This window comes from Pleurodeles waltl, chromosome 6, assembly GCF_031143425.1.
Source record: "Pleurodeles waltl isolate 20211129_DDA chromosome 6, aPleWal1.hap1.20221129, whole genome shotgun sequence".
NCBI classification, from domain to species: Eukaryota; Metazoa; Chordata; class Amphibia; order Caudata; family Salamandridae; genus Pleurodeles; species Pleurodeles waltl.
This window is the reverse complement of record NC_090445.1, coordinates 1,668,587,765-1,668,605,458: the sequence shown is the minus strand read 5'-3', so window position 1 is coordinate 1,668,605,458 and position 17,694 is coordinate 1,668,587,765. Positions and strand designations below refer to the sequence as shown.

Below are 17,694 nucleotides of genomic sequence, written 5' to 3'. Positions count from 1 at the left end.
ATTTGTTTGTTGATGTATGCTGGTCCTTCTTTGTGCAGGGCTTTGTATGCGTGGGTCAGCATCTTGAACTGGTATCTCTTCCAGATTGGGAGCCAGTGTAGCTTCTTGAGGTGCGGGTGATGTGAGTTCTTCTGGGAAGGTCAAGAATGAGTCTTGCTGCTGAGTTTTGTATTGAGTGTAGTCTCTTCAGGAGGCGTGTAGTGAGTCCTACATAAAGAGTGTTACCATAGTCCAGTCTGCTGGTGATGACTGTTTGAGTGACAGTCCTTCTGGTGCTGAATGGGTGCCACCTGAAGATCTTACGGAGCATGCGTAGGGTGTGGAAGCAGGAGGACGAGACTGCGTTTACCTGTTTCTGCATAGATAACTTACTGTCCAAGATGATGCTGAGGTTGCAAGCGTGGTCCGTCAGGATGCGGAAAGGGCCGCGCTCAGCAGGCCACCAAGTATTGTTCCATGGCAAGGTGTTGTTTCTAAAGATGAGGACTTCCGTCTTGTCCGTGCTGAGTTTGAGACTGCTTTCTACATCAATCGGCGATGTTCATCATCCATCTTTGAAAGTTGGTTTTGGTGACTGAGGGGTCTTCTGACAGCCAGAGACTGAGCTGGGTGTCATCTGCATAAGCAATGATGTGGAGTCCATGCAATTTGGTGGTGTTGGCCAGTGGGGTCATGTACATGTGGAAGAGGGTGGGGCTGAGGGACGATCCTTGCGGAACACCACTAAACCACTGACCTCTACGACACTCTACTCCACCACTCCACTGTACGATACTCTACTCCAACAAATCCACTCTACAACACTCTACTCCCCCAATCCACTTTATGACACTCCACAACACTAACTTTTAGCCATAACGAATAGCAGCCACATTGGTGTACAACATGGCAAAAATACATTGCCAAGCCAGTAGCTCTTTTATATGCAAGGCCTATTGGCTTTGCCGATGCTTGTCCTACATTTGGAGTCAGTTACTTTGTTTTGTGCACCCTCAAATACAGGCTGGGCTTGAGGACAATTTAGAAGTTACCAAGATGTGCCAGCTGTGGGGTTGAGTTGGGATGTGGGCCTGAATCTTGGTGAATCGCTGTTGCATTAAGGGTAGCCATGTAGTTTAGGACTGGTGGTTTAAATTAATGCACAGGGGAACTGGTTACAAGTAAAGGAGCAGGCAGCCACGGCCGCCTGTAAATTAACAATATGGCCCCTTTCAGAGGAGGTCTGGCAAAGCAAAATAATTTCATATATTCAACAGAATTTTGAGTTGCAACTCAGTTACTTGTTCGCGGTATTACAGCAAAAAAATCCGACTAACTGTAAAAGAGCCTAAAAGGCCAGGAACTTGTTTCAGGGGAGCTAGCTCACCAGCCCGCCAGGCCATGTTTGGGAATCAGGTCTAGGAGGGCTGAACAGGGCCAGGATACACGCTTAAGTATTTGTGCAAAGCAGAGCAGAGGTGTCAAAAGCATCCTGGATGCAAGCGAACATCCAATGGAGCACCGTGGTGAAACAAAAAAACTCTTGTCAGTCAGACAGCAGCGTGAGTGCCATTCTCGCCCAGCTGCATCGGAGCCTGGGGGGGGGGGGGGGGGGTTCTCCTATTTTGGGCGTCCTGGTCCGTGACACGGCTCCAAAGCCTTCTGTCTGCCCAGACTGTGCTCAGAACCAGCCTGAGCCTCTCTGTGACTGCAACTCCGGGACGGCCGAAGGATGGGCGTGCAGGACGACAAGGGGTAAGCTGGGCAGCGTGTGGGTAGCTCGCTGGGTTAATGCACGTCCTGCAGAGATCTGCCATCTGTGTCTCGCGTGTTGGTCACAGGTTTAATCCCAGCAGGATGGCTTCATCGTTCATCCTTCGGGGGAGAAAACATGACTGACGTATTTGCGTAATGGTGTCTCCATTATTAAAGCTCCTTGATACTTGGGCGGTGACGCGCCGTAGAGGCATCCGTTCATTGTAACAGAGCAGAAGAGTCCATGGGAACAGAAAGATGTTCTTTTAAGCAGCATGCCTATAACAAAAAAAAATGCTGATTTTCATAGAAACGCAATCTTTCACTTGCGAAGTCCGCTGGCCATTAGGCCGTGAGGCAGTTTTTTTTTCAAACAAATAAGAAACGGATTATATCACATCGGATTAACCACAATCTTTCAGGGTCTGATATTGCATCTGTGTTCTGTTTATTACCCGACGAACATAAATGCTCGCATTCTCCCACTTGCTGTTTACTGCTGTTGTAAATAAGTTGAACGGAAACATTCAGATTTCAAAAGTCTTTTTTACTACCGCAAATGAATGACCGGATACCTCGCAGGCAGTTTGTCAGTGGATTCACTCCGGTAGACCTGAGTGAGGATTTTGAGAGATAAAGTTAATTATTATTGTTATAAATGCGTCTGATGTTTATGCAGTTGGGAGGGGGGGGGGGAATGTTGTCCATTATTTTTAATTTATTTATAGAATGTATGTAGTAAAATGGCTCAGTAGGTTAACCGTCAGTTACTGAAATATTTGTGTCATTTTTAGGTTACACGTATATGCTTGACAGGCGTGACACAGCCTGTTATCCTTTGAGATTGATAAAATGAGTACCATTGTGTCGGTTAACAATGAACGAGGAATAAATTACGACGTTTATATGTACACGCCACACTGAATTCACACCAAGGAGTTATATATACTGAATGTATATAATGCCTCTCCCTATGAATAGATGATTTCGTTTCCGCTGACATCTCATTTCATCCTTCCTGTGGAATAAACAGAACACATGAACATTCAGATTCACTCGACAACTTCCTTCCGTTATCCCAGAGTTCCATTCTCTGACATACAACAAACACACAGGCTACCCTGTTCTTGTACCTTTTGTTAGTTCAGTGTTTCTTTCAGCTGATATATAAACAACATGTGGCAAGGCCACCTCCTGCTGCAAACAAAACATGCTTTCAAAGTGGCAGCATGAGATTCCAAGACATCTTCACCAACAGCAGAATGCCCCCTACTGACCAATCTAAAACACACATATCCATGTTGTAATGAATGGACGCCATCTGCAATCACTTTCATCAACACTTTTCAGAATCCAGTGACGTGTGCTGACATCACAGTCGCACAAAAGCTAATAAATAGGGGTTTCAGTTTCAGGGGCATTGGCTCCACAGACTCCCCCTTTAACTGGTCCCCGTTCCCAAAGGGAAGAGAGGCCTCACCTCAACCACAACAAAATGCAAACCCCCGGGAATCGTTTCTACATAATCTCGTATAGATGGAGCACAAAATCAGCAACTGTGATAAACATTCTTGAAAAGGAAAAATAAAGAATTTTCAATTGCAACCAAGCTAAGGAAAAATATTTATAAATGTGTTAACCTGATAAAGTTAACAGTTAACATTCAGAGGCGGCAGTTGGTAACACATAAAAGAAGTCTTACTTCATTAAACCATCGCCCTACCATGTTTTGCGAAAAGTCTGTGATTGTTATTAAAACATACAATTTTAAAACATACACTTTTAGAAGTGTGCCTGTCAACAAGGGGGTGGTTTTCTCAACGAGATTCCCAGTGACATTATAGAAACAATATCCACGTATTTCTATGCTTTTTTATTTACTAAAGATTACGAGCTTATTCACCGCTCAATATGCATGTTTCTACTTGAAATGACTCCAACACTTCTATTAGAACGTTAGAATATGGAGCCATCCTCCAAAGACACTGAGGGGGTTATTCCAACTTTGGAGGAGGTGGTAATCCGTCCCAAATGTGACGGATTTACCACCAGCCGTATTACGAGTTCCATAGGATATAATGGACTCGTAATACGGCTGGTGGTATATCCGTCACTTTACCGTCACTTTTGGGACGGATTACCACCTTGGCGGACACTCAGTCACAAACGTGTGCCGTATTCCAAGTTCCATTATATCCTATGGAACTTGTAAAACGGCGGGATATCGTCATGTTTGTGACGGAGTATCCCATCCGCCAAGGTCGTAATCAGGTCCTGAGTGTCTCAGGGTTAATAATGGAGGAAACGTCTGGAACAAAAATGCCGAACCACGACAACGTTGTTAACACAAGCGGAATCACGCTTGCATTAACGACTCCCTTTTTCTCTGCCTTAACCACGCATGTGCTGAACAACGCACATGTGTGGTTAAGGCAGAGAAAAAGGGAGTCAGCATCGGGAGAGTACGCGGTCAGATATGTGGAGCAGGAGGGTAGTTTTTAGGGTAGTTTTGTTTTTAGGTCGGGATGGGGGATTGGGGTAATTTTGTTTTTAGGGGCAGGTGCGATTTTGTATTTAGGGCGGGTGAAAACTGTAAAAAACGGTAAACTTCGCACTTGTATAGCGCACTACTCACCCGCTAGGGTCTCAAGGCGCTGTACATATACTGCTGTGGAACCCCTCCTCACTTTTCCCTGTAAGGTGCCCACTCCTGGACAGCCTCTGGGGAAGCCAGGCATCCAAGCACTGTGAGGGCCATTGTGGAGATTAAGCAAGCTATTGCCCAGAGTTACAGAGTGGGACCCATTAATTAGATTAGGCACCGAGGTGAGAATTATCTGATCCAAGGGAATTGAGCCCAAGAGCCACCAAGGTGGGAATTGAAGCCTGGTCCCAGGCCAGATCTCCGCACCAGGGTCTGCTGCTCTAACCATTGTGCCATTTGGGTTTTTAGGGGCAGGGTACGGGCTGGGGGTAATTTTGTTTTTAGGGGCGGGGTAGGGGGTCGGGGTAATTTTATATTTAGGGTGGAGGTGAGTTTTTAGTGACGGGGTGGGAGGTCGGGGTAATTTTGCATTTAGGGCAGGTGTGACGGTCGGGTTTTAGGGGTGGAGGTGGGGAGTCAGGGTCATTTTGTATTTAGGGTAAGCGGTGGGGTCGGGTTTTTAGGGGTGGGTTCCGGGTAGTTTTGTTTTTATTGCGGGGATGGGGGGTCAGAGTACTATGGTTTTTAGGGTGAGGTGGGGGGTTGGGGTAATTTTGTTTTTAGTGACGGGGTGGGGGATCGGGGTAATTTTATATTTAGGGCAAGTGGGGCTGGGTTTTTAGGGTGGGGTGGGGGGGTTAGGGTAATTTTCTTTTTAGGGGTGGAGGTGGGGGGGCTAGGTAATTTTGTACTTAGGATGGGTTTTTAGGGGCAGGGTAGGGGGTCGGGATAATTTTGTATTTAGGGCAGGTGAGGGGTCAGGTTTTAGGAGGCAGGGTGGGAGGTTGGGGTAATTTTGGATTTATTTATAGGTATTTAGAGGCTGGGGTGGGTGGGTCAGGGTAATTTTTGTTTTTAGGGGCGGGGTGGGGGTAGGGGTAGGACACGGTCAGGTAAGTGGGGCTAGGAGAGGATTCGGGTAGTTTTTAGGGGTGGGGTAGTTTTTAGGGGTTATGGTGGTTGTTTTTTTTTTTTTAAGGGGCAGGGTTGGGTGGTTGGGGTAGTTTTGTTTTTAGGGCGGGATGGGGACGAGGTACTATGGTTTTTAGGGATGGAGTGGGGGGTCGGGGTACATTTTGTCTTTTGGGCTGGGGTGGGGGTTCGGGTAATTTTGTATTAAGGGTGGGAGGGTGGATGATGGTTTTTTAGGGGCAGGGTGAGGGGGTAGGGGTAATTTTGTATTTTGGGCGGGTGGGGAGTCGTCTTTAGGGGCGGGCTGGGGGGTTGGGGTAGTTTTATTTTTGAGGCAGGTGGGGGGTCGGGGTAGATTTTTTGTGGTTGAGGTACTTTTATTTTTAGGGCAGGGTGGCAGGTCGGGATAATTTTGTTTTTAGGGGCGGGGTAGTTTTATTTTTGGGGTGAGGGTCAGTTGTTTTTAGGGTGGTTGGGGGGTCGGGGTAGGTTTTAGATCTCAGGTGGGTGGGGGGTATCGGGTAGTTTTTAGGGGCGGGTGGGGGGTCGTGGTAGTTTTATTATTAGGGCAGGTGGGGGGCCGGGGTAGTTTTATGTTTAGGGCGGGTGGGAGGGTCAGGCTAGTTGTATTTTTAGGGCAGGTGGGGGGGTCGGGGTAGTTGTGTATATAGGGTGGGTGGGGAGGGTGCCATGCAAAAATCACACATGCCGTTCCACACATGCCTTTACTAGGCATGCCTTTACAATGAAAAATTGCTGTAAAGGCATGCCTGGTAAAGACATTTGTGAAAACAACAAAGTCGTTGTTCCGACCACATTGTTCAGGTATGTGTGGTTGCCGCATTCGTTGTTCCATCATACATCCTAATAATGGCCGGTACAAACCATTAGCTCAAACATACCAAAGTTTTCCCTTCTGTTTCTCCCTGTTTGGTTTAGAACATTCTACGCTCAGTGGGTGGAAAGTAATGGTTGATAAAGGTCACCCCTTTGTTATACGCCCTCCACTGCAGTCAGGCTTATAACTCAGGGCAAGGGCCGATAACAACCGGGTTAGCCCCCACAGGGATCTATACTACTCTAATGTTTTACAACCTTTGTGGTACATAAAACTGGGTTCTTGTGAATTGCAGGCCTATGGGCCTATCCATAGGTTATTGTAACACATGCCAGTTTAGCCCCTGCTGTGCTCTGTATAAATCTTCAATATGAATGAGATCGCCTCTTAAATTCAATGAGCAGCTGCACTTTAAGCTAGAGTGAAAAAGTTCCCAGGTGCGAGAGGCAGCCGGAGAAGGCGGCTGAGGATGTGAGCTTTGATATGGACTGACTGTGAGAATGGGGAGAATGTGTGTTCCCCAGCATTGGGATTTAATAAAAGCCAGACACTTGCGGGAGTTTATCCAGCTGCCCTGGGATTAGCAGTTCAGAGCTGCAGAGGTCTCCAGATCAAACCACTTGCCATTTCTACCATAAAGTGCTAATTCAGAGTAGGTTTTTGTTTCACTTTTCAACACGTGGCATTCAAAGAGCTGTGTCAAAGTATTCTGGCACCGTAAGCTAAGCGAGTTTATTTTTTTCTTCTCTCCTTGTACCCCCCACCCCTCTTTTTGACACCCATCTGCTGGTCTGGCTTCACTCTAGGTTTTGTGAGATGACGAAATTTGATGAGTGTTGATTAGCTGCGTTAGCCACACTGATATGCAAACACATTAGAGAGAAGGGGGCAGTGTTCCTGTCCTATGACGCCACCATAGGACAGGGACACTTCTCCTCTCCTACCCCAACGCCCTAGGCACACAGACACTTTCTGTTTCTCTGTCCCTGATGCTCTTAGACTACTAAGTTGAATTTGTGCAAATGGGGCACTTAAACTTTTGGCCAGTTAATGTGTGGATTCTGGCTTATAGGCATAAAACCATGTTGTTCCAGTGACTGTATGTGTTTGCAGAAGACCTGAGAGTTGTAGTTCCAGCTCCCCACTTGACAAAATAGATAGATTATTGATAAATCACTTTATTTCCCCGAGTCTTGCTTTTATATTCCCTAATTGAGAACATTTAGAGATATGTTCAATTTAAAGGTTAAATGCTTTTTAAAACATGCACTTAGCCAAAAGCCCAGCCATCTCAATCTAAAATATGGATGCTTTAAGCCAGGCATAGACCACAGGGAGAAACAGACACCATGACAGAGACACATAGGCGCAAGCAGTGATCAAGAATTTGCACTCCCAAACAATTCTATTTATTGCATTCCATCTTTGTATGACCTCTTCAAAATGAATGAAAGCACCTCATACTCTTTACTTTGCTAAATTATTTTGGTTGATTAATTCTAAAACAGTGCCAATCTCTCAATGCTGTCACTCTTTTCTTCGGCCTTTGGTGTAAACACCTTCATTTTATATCAACAACACCTCTGCCATCAGTGTAAGGTTTGACTGTGATCCGTTGAAACAGCCATTAGCCACATTAGATATAGAAATGCATTCCAGCAGGTTTCCACAATTATGTGTGTCTGCGTAATCAAGGAATTTCTATGCCACAGTTCAGTCCCACATGAGGTGCTTTCTGAGTTTATTTTCAAATAAATAGAATTCACATAGAAGAACAACTGTTTCCTAATTCCAAGCAACATTGTTTGCAGATTAAAGAAACAACAATTTCTTTTTGGCCTTTTAAAAAAACATCTATTCATATTGTTTTCACTCTTGTTGGACCTGACAGCCTCAGCAGGGTTTTCTCCCAATGTTTTGCCTCCCAGCCTCCTATTTTGGCAGACTTTCTTTGGTGGCTTGAGGACTCTGCACACTTTGCCACTGCTAACCAGTGCTAAATTGCTTGTGCTCTCACCTTTAAACATGGTAACATTGGCTTACACCCAATTGGCACATTTAATTTACCTGTAAATCCCCAGTAAAGTAGTACTATATGTCCCCAGGGTCTGTAAATTAAATTCTACTAGTGGGCCTGCAGCACTGACTGTACAACCCACCTAAGTAGCCCTTTAAACATGTCTCAGGCTCGCTATTGCAGCCTGTGTGCGCAGTTTTAAACTATCATTTCGGCCTGACAAGGTACACATCTTACCAGGTCCAAACCTCCCTTAGGGTAGGTTTTAAACAGCCCAGAGGGCAGAGTGCAGTGTATTTAAAAAGTTGGACATGTACTCTTAAGTTCTATATGTTTTGGTAGTGAAAAACTCCTAAATTTGTTTTTCACTATTGTGAGGCCTACCTCTCCCGTAGGATGTAATGAGGTTAACTGATTACATTTAGTAAGTAATACCTTTCAATTGGTAGCAGGTAAGGATGTCGAGTTTGGTGTCTAAAGAATTGACGGTTGCCGCCCGCCAAACTTACGCCGCCACTTGGCCGCTCCGCGGTCAAAAGACCGCGGGGGCCATTCAGACTTTCCCGCTGGGCCGGCGGCCGCCCGCCAAGGGAGCACCCGCCGGCCCAGCAGGAAAGGCCCTGCAACACAGAAGCCGGCTCCGAATGGAGCCGGCGGTGTTGCAGGGGTGCGACGGGTGCAGTTGCACCCGTCGCGATTTTCACTGTCTGCTATGCAGACAGTGAAAATCATGCTGGGGCCCTGTTAGGGGGCCCCACGACACCCGTTCCCGCCATCCTGTTCCTGGTGGTAAAAACCGCCAGAAACAGGCTGGCGGGAAGGGGGTCGGAATCCCCATGGCGGCTTCAAGGAAGGTCACTTGACAATAGACCACTGTTTTACTCTTTGGGCACTGGCAGAAAAGTCGATAGAGGTATGAGGACGCCTATTTTGCTGCTTTGTGGATTTCCAAGCCTCTTTTGATTTGATGGATTGGAGTTTGTTGTGGGATATGTTGAGGTGGCTCGGGATTGACTCAGCATTGCTTTTTCTCCTCAAGAGATTACATACGCAAAACTGGGCGCAAGTGATTTTAGATACCTGTGGGTCTTTATCAAAGAAGATCCCAAAAAAGAATAGGCTGCAACAAGGCTGTCTTAGCCCCTCTATTGTTTGCCATATTCTTGCCTGATTTGCCAAAAGTATTAAATGAGGCCAGGGCTTTATGCTAAAAAATGGATGGGACCCATGTCTCTTGTTTACTATGCGCTGATGGTCTATTGATAGTTGACATGACAGAATTGGGATAGCAAAGAAAATTAGATATCTTCGATAGCTATTGTCAAAGTAAAAGCTTGCTGTTAACCTGGATAAGATGAAAATAATGGTGTTGGGAATTTCCCTGGTACCTGGGAGGTGAAAAAGTAGAAAGGGTTGATAAATATAAATATCTGGGTATATGGTTTGACTCTTAATTAGAATGGCGAGAACATATCGAGTCACTAAAATCCACTGCATTAACATCGGTTTGAGGTTTAAAGCAGTTTAGTCAGAAGTATGGAGGTTCGTCTCTTCGTCCCATAGTCTCTACCTTTATTGCCATGGTGTGGCCACAATTTCAGTATGGGGTGGAAGTTTTAACTTTCACTGGAAAGTTGAATTCAGACACAGAAGAGGGTAAATAAATGTGAAACGGCTGCTAACACTCCCCGCCTCAAGTATGATCCAGGCTATAAGGGCTGAATGCCAAATGACGTCATGGACTTACTTGGGAATGCAAGCCGCAATGAAATTTTGGTTGAGACCGACTGAAGAGGGTATTGCCGAAATTGCATGCCTCTCTAAAAGGGAAATAATGATAAGTGATTTGAATTGGGCCTCCCAAGTGAGAGGTAGGCTGGAGAAGATCTGTGTTACTTTGCGTTTAGTCACCAATCAGTGGCGTCGAGAACCACAGATTCCTAAGCAGGAGCTGCGCTCCAGCGTAAATAAAGGTGCCAGAGAAGAAGATTTATGTTATCTGGAGGGTAAAACATCTATTCAGTTCATAGTGTGTGGCTGGAGAAATGAGAATATTTTTCCCTATATAGAGGCCTTGCACAACCCCAAGTTAAGTAATGTATTGTTAAAATTCCAGGTGGGGCTAAACCCATGCCATATGAACATGAAAATAAGAGCCACAATGAGGGATGATATGGGCCTATGTACATGTGGCCTCAAAGTAAAATGTAGCGGCCAACATATCTAACTGGATTGCTTGTGGTTTTTAGATGAAAGGAAAAAGTTTTTTAAAGCCAATTTTTAGGGAAAATAATGTGATTAACTGGGATCAGCATGTTGGTAAACATGAGAATTTTATAATGTGGCATGTGCCTTAGGCCGATTTTTAATGAAATACGGGGTTCCTTATTGGGCTCTCGGAAGCCTCATAAAGGGTGAGGGAGCTGGCATGTCATTTTAATTGATCTAGGGTTAGTGTTATAAGAATTACATTGTTTTTAAGTGGTAAGGATTATGTAAATGTTATTTAATATGTTTTTAGGTTTAGGAATGACTCTCACCTCCAAGAAGTGCAATGAGCTGTACTGTACTGTATAATGCTGCCTTGTATGTTTTATTAGAATTATGAGAGAATGATATACATATATTTTTTGTACTTTTAGATGTGTAGTGTTTAAGTAATGATTTAATTGTGATTTTAATTGACTGGTGCTATGTTTTAGGGCTACGACTGAATAAAGCTTGTTTTTTACACTTGCCCTAACCATTTGATGCCTGCTGCCAGTGTGCTAGGTTACATGATTGTGAATGGCTCTGCTGTTGGAGTTTGTATATGCCAGAAAGTGAGGCAAAGGGGACTGGTGTATGGCATGATGGGCCATCCTGCCAGGATGATTTGTGGTGGAGCTGTTCCTTGCCCCACTAATATTTCAAAGGGCTTGCCTCGAGCACATACAAAGCAATCTAACACCAGTCTTTTGTCACTCCAGACATCTTGGAGACTTGGCAGGGGAAGGGAAGAAATTGCCAGAACCAGATGGGGGAGTAGCTCAGGATGTCTCTCCACTTCAAAGGCTGGTACCAGGTGTAAATATTGGTCCCTCTGAATACCTGTCCAGTAAACCCCTGGACTAGTAGAAGACTTCTGTATGCCTGCTTGAGCCCCCCAGAGGTCTGCCCTGATGCTTGAGGCCAGCCATGCCTCCCAAAGGACTGCCCTGCTGGTACCAGAGGACTGCCCTGTTTCTTGAAGTGTGCCTTGCTCCCCAGATGACTGCCCTGCTGCTTCAGCCTTACCTTGCTGCTTGAATCCAGGACCACCAGAGTAACTTCCAGGACCAGTTGGCTGGCCACCTGTGTAAACTACAGGGATATAAGAAGCCCCAGAGACCTTGATCCTTGCACCTGGGCTCTGCTGAAATGATTTCAAACCTGCCAAGTGGGACCCCCTAGTCCTGGACCCTTGGAAGTGGTGTTAGAGGTGCTGCTTCTGCCTAAACCTTAAACGTTTGCACTTGCCACCAAACAGTGCTAGATGAACCAACAGAAGACCGGTACCTACCTGCTGGAGGATCCACCCAAGAGACATCATTGGTCAGCTATGTTCTCTGTTACAGCAAATCCTTTTCAGCGGGACCTCCAGGCAAAGGTATTGGACATTGTGGAGTCCTTTTTGGCCACAACCTGCAGGTTCGTCCCACTAGAGTCTGAAGGTAAAAATCTTCACCAAGCCCACACAAGAGGCTCTCCATCAACAACGACAACGCTGACTTACTTGGCCTGGAAATACAGCTTTTTTCACTCTGAATTGTTCCTGCCATTATCAACAGCTTCACCAAGAATTTGTCTATCAGCCCCTTGGCAAGGACAGCTTCTCCTCTGACACAGAGGATCAGGGTGGGTAAGCTGAAACCGGGCTCAACCCATATTATGTATCCAACCCACGCTCAATTCCAGTTGGCCTTACCTTTTGACCTTGCCCTGGTCTTTCCTGACCATATACCTACCATTGGCACTTTGATTTTTTGATTTTTTGATCTTTTAGGCCCTAGTTTTCATTAAAAACTTTAAAAATGAATAACTCATGTTCTATTGATTGGATTTTATTTCTTTTGGTGTCATTTTATTCCATAACATTCATTCTATTATTCAGCTATCACCGGTAATGTTATCAATGATTGCATCGAACATTAGCAGTTCAAGACAAGGGCGTGAGGTATTATTTCTTGAGATAGTTTTAGCTGGTGAATTTCAGTGTTTTTTAGTTTTAAATATCATGTTTAAAGTTAGGACCTAATTACCATAGTAAATGGATTTTTTTGGTTGCTAATAATTTTGGCGTCATTTGATGAATTTTCACAAAACTTTTGATAACAAAAAGCTCATTGACCTCAGCTCAGGGGAAGAGATAAAAGGGGGTCCCAAAATGTAGTTACTCCCTACAACTTCCAAAGGGAATTTGAACAACACTACAACGACTGAACAGAATTACATCAAATTTGGAAGGTAGATCTTTTTCCGAAAATGTGCTTTTTGTGATTTGGTGTAATTCTGTTCAGTAGTCTTTGGCTTTTTCAGTTAATTTCTAGTTTTTTTTTTTTTACCATAAAGTAATATTTAATTGCCATACTTTAATCCAACCGCCACTGCGCATGCCCTTTGGCCATACGCAGTAGGGGTTTAGCCATAGGGCCTGGCCTGAGCCCAGGCCAGGCCCTGTGGCCAACACCCCACATGCAGCCAACCGCATGCTGTGGTCTGTGAGTGGGTGTGTGAGTGGCTGTGTGGGTGTGTGAGTGGGTGCGTGAGTGGTTGTGTGAGTGGGTCTGTAACTGGGTGTGGTAGTGGTTTTGTGGGTCGGTGAGTGGGCGTGTGAGTGAGTGTATGAGTGGGTCTGAGAGAGAGTGTATTTTCTCGGATTCACACTAGGGCTGTGCAGAGCTCTGCAGAAGATCCGTGGATCCACTTGCACCCTCCAAAACATGTTTATCAGCAACTTCTTGCCCATGAGTGGACCCCTCACAGACCACTCCATCACTACCATGGGGCCAGGGTACCTCTACCCTGACCCCTTCTGTCCCTGTTAAGTTTTATTTTTACCTGAAGGACCGTGTCCCGATGCAGAAAATGATGGCCCCAACTTTCCTGTCAGGTTTTCACCAGCCAATCACAGAATTGTTATTGGTGCGTGGATCCGTGGATCTGTAGATCTGCATCCTTAGATACACATAAATTGTGTTTCTATAACAACTCCAAAACTTCTGAACAAATTAACAGCAAATTACAAAAAGCACTCTCTCTGGACCAAGATCTAGCTTTCTGCCAAATTTTGTGTAATTCCATTCAGCGGTTCGGGCTGTAGTCGTGTTCAAAATCCCTAAGGGAAAATGCATGGGAAAACCTTGCATTAGGACCTCTCCTTTTCTTGGCACCCGTTTGGTGAATCACCCCAAAACTTTCCAGACAGCAGCTGAACTGACTGGCACACTAGTTTTGAAAATTTCGTGAAGCTTCGTCAAATAGTGCCTAAGTTATTCGGAAAACAAAAATGCTTTTCCTTTGGAATCTATCTATCTATCTATCTATCTATCTATCTATCTATCTATCTATCTATCTATCTATCTATCTATCTATCTATTATATATATATATATATATATATATATATATATATATATATATACATATATATATATATATATATATATATATATATATATATATACTGTTGATATTATGATCCACAGGATTTTGGTAGTCAATGTTCTTGTACTTTACATTACAAGCATATAAAGTACATATTTTGGTTCCTGAGATTTTTCTGCAATATTTTGTAGCAAGGTGAATTTTCCAAATGTTTTGTCAAACAACCATTACTTCTGTTCAACAAACGTGATATGAATACTGCCAGGTGAAAGGCAAAACTTTTGGTCTGTAATTAAGCGTGCACCACAGAAGGTGGACATTTCAATGTGCACCTCAGAAAAGGTTTCTATGCACATGGGCATGCAACACCTGACAAATACTATGTGGCTTCTAAAATGGTCATGGTGCCTTGTCTTCCTAACTGCTGAGCCCTGTCAGCTTATGTGACGTACCAATTCCAACAACCTACAGAGCTGAGAAAGCTCTGGATTAAATTGCAATAATATATTTTTTAAAGTTTCCTGGAAGCATCACCTACTTATATCAAAATGTGGAGGTTTACAAGTAGTTATTTAAAATGTATTAACATGATACTATCAATAAGATAATCTGTGGCTCCGTGGATGAAGAAGCTGAAAGAGCTATTATTTCTTGGTCTGTAATACCTGCTGGGCTGTGAGAACAGAAGATACCCACAGTGTCACCCCCACAGGCTCACCGCCAGCAGAGTGGTGAGGTCATAATATGGTGGTGGGGAGGCCGCAGGCTTGGCGGCCTATTTCTCACTGTTGTACTGGCGGTCCGGCGGTTGGACCGCGAAATACATAATAAGGCCCAATGTCTGCAACAGCTGAAGGGCAAATCACACACCAGTAAGTGTAATATGAATGCAACAAAACCAAAAGTGAGTGACAGTGTGGGTGCAGCCCTCGTCAATTAAACTATTACATCCTTCTGTTAGATCAGCAAATGGTGGAGCACAAATTGTGCATGCGTGCCAAAGATACACCTTGTCTTAATGATTCCATTTCAGGAACACTACAGGAAGTTACACTGTAACACTTGCCTTCATTTTCCTTTTACTCATTACAACATTGGTAGTCGAACCAGCCGAACATACCGGTAGCATCCACCCACCCTGTTACAACGTTCTTGCCAGGCTGACCCATGAGGCCATAGTAATAGAGAGTTCCCGGAGGTCAATCCGGCGGGAACAGTGCTAGATATAGGACTCAACTCCCTTAAGGGAGCCGAGTCCTATACCATAGCACAGTGGGTGCCGATCAGCACCCTCAGAATGCACACTGTCTGCAAAGCAGACAGAGCCAATTCCAACAGTGCTGGGCGGTGGGGGGCAACACTGCCCATGCCAGTGGCATGGGCAGTGCAGGGTCCCCCCTGTGGCCCCCGGAACTGGCTTCCCCCAGCCTTTTCATGGTGAGGTTCCGCCATGATGAGGCTGGTGGAAAGGGGGGGGTGTAATCAGCCAGGCGGCGCTAAGTTCATCGCTTCCCTGGCTGGTTACAACCAGACGCGTAATCAGGCCCTTAAAGTATGGTACATAGTCAATAAACACAAGATAAGACAACAGAGATCAGCCAGGTCTTGATGTCAAGTCTTGAATTTTGTGAATTCCTTTGTGCAGTCTTGTGATTTTAGTGAACGCCATGAAATGGATAACTTTAAAAAAGAGGTAGGAGTAAGGTACAAGCCAATGTTATTGTTGCACACGTTGATGGGAAATACGTTCTGCATCACTAGAGGTCATGTAAACTGGCCAGTGGACAAATGGTGACCAGGAAATGATAAAAACTGTCTTAGTTTGTAGGCAACTATTATTCACCTATATCAGAAGACTGTAACAAAGGTGCAAAAAAGTATAGCAATGAAAAAAGAACTACTTTGGAACAATAATGAAAATAATGATTTGCTGTTTGCTGATTCCCCTTGTCTTGGTGTTCCCAGTGCACAATTCTTAACATTTGAGACTGACACCTTAGAAAATGATTGTGACCCCCTAATTGATAATCCATTTTGCTCCAGGGAGCAACTGGCCCGGGAGAGGACTCCCCACAAAGTGGAAAGTGCACCCTCTTCTGGATATCCCACAACCTGCCGGAGTGTGGAAGTGATTTTTGCCGGTAAGTAAAATTGAAAAATAACCATTGAAAGTGCATGATGTTATCTTTTTATTCACGATAAAAATGTTATACAAAGAGTGATGTACAAAGGATCCAACTAGGGAGAAAATAAATACATTTCAAATAGTGTCCAAATGAGCAAATCAAGATTATCCAAAATAAAACAAAATTAACATAGTTAAAACAAATGCAATGAGCGTTTTTTTAACGCAGGCTTAGTAGGACAGAAATCTTCATTTCGGTCTTGTTTTCTGCACCTTGCTTTTCGTACAGGAAGTGATGTAGCAGTGTTGACAGGGTTGCAACAATTGTGTGCCTGTTGAATGGGATCACATTTGACTTGGATGTATGGAAATATTCAAGGAAAACATGTTACTTTTAACATTGTAACCCATTGTCTGTTCCTGAAACTTTAGTTTAAATAATCGCAGGGGAGGGGGTGCCATAATTTGGCGGATACGGTCTTCCACCAAATTGATTTTATTTGTTTTAGGAGAATTGCTGGTTTGCATTTAAACATATCATATCAAACAGGGGCAGCATCAATCAGGTGAGTTTTCCGAATGACCAACAAATATGCATATCTTCTCCATGGAAATATATTCAACGGTGTGCAAAGTTATGAAGATTTGTGCTTACAAAGGAGAAGTAATTCTCTAAGCATTCAAAGTAGCTATATTTCTAGGTCTTGCCTACTAGACAGTGCATGCTGGGTCTGTTGCAAGGCGTATTTTTGCGCCCATTCATTGCTTACCATTGGTTGATTTCATTGTAACTCTCATGTGCTTGCTTCTTTTTCGTTAGATTGTGTAGGCTTCACATCTCTTCTTGTATTTGACTCTATCCCTGGCGCACGGCTGCATTACTTGTGTCCTTCCACTGCTTAATTTTCAGGCACTACTTTTTTTGTTTAGGCACTCAAGAGTCCATGTTTTCCAGATGTCACCCTAGTGTGGCTTGTTTTCCACTCTCTGTGCTCCATTTTGAGCTCTTTCTCTTGCCTGTGTGCTTGACTGCTGTGTGCTCCCGTTGCTCTCCCGCCCATTTACTTCCCCCCCCCCCCCGGGAACTCAACGTTGCTCTCTCTTCCCATGAGCTTGCTTGCCTGCCCACACCCTTCATGATACACCCCCACACACAGGCCCCCGTGTTACTTCCACCCGCCCTCTGTGTTGCTTCCACATGCACTCCGGTTGCTTTGCCCCACCCAGGTTCTATAGATTTCCCCCATTGTTTAGTTTAGTTTATAAGATTTGTAAAGCGCATGGCGACCCGAAGGCATCCCAAATGAGGCAGGGCAATTTGTATCTCCTTCACTAAGGAGCAAATGATCTGCAGGACTTTTGGATCAACTTGACTGGGGGAACAAATACTTCAGCTCCACTTCTATAGGTGTGTGTGTGAACCTATAATCACAGCCCGAGGTGTCACAGTGAAGGAGGGCAGCCCCTCGACTTTCTTTCACTGAAGTGCACGACTCCCTCCTCTGAAGCAAAACCAAATGTAATCCTGCTCTCTGCAGAGATGCTGCAGAGTGATCGCCACTGAGGAGCAAAGCGGTCCCTCCTACGTTTTGCTCCACAGTAGTAGTGTCACTTTATACACAGTACACATCTCTCATGGCCTGTGCTGTGTGAGGCCATAGGCATGTAATAACTCCGTTTGTCTAAACTTCACCGAAAATAACCGTAATATTGATAATGTTGCAAGCAGCTTTCACCCCC

The 17,694-nt window shown here is 44.6% G+C and overlaps 1 protein-coding gene across 1 annotated transcript in view; it reads left to right on the top strand.

The window, feature by feature from the left end:
• Window positions 1-1,624: 1,624 nt before the first annotated feature.
• LOC138301315 (kelch-like protein 20) overlaps window positions 1,625-17,694 on the top strand; it is an 81,842-nt gene continuing 65,772 nt past the window's right edge. Inside the window, exons 1-2 of the mRNA XM_069241646.1 lie at window positions 1,625-1,734; window positions 15,873-15,970. Coding sequence (XP_069097747.1) covers window positions 1,712-1,734; window positions 15,873-15,970 — 121 coding nt within the window. The 5' untranslated portion in view covers window positions 1,625-1,711. The remainder of the gene's footprint in view (window positions 1,735-15,872; window positions 15,971-17,694) is intronic.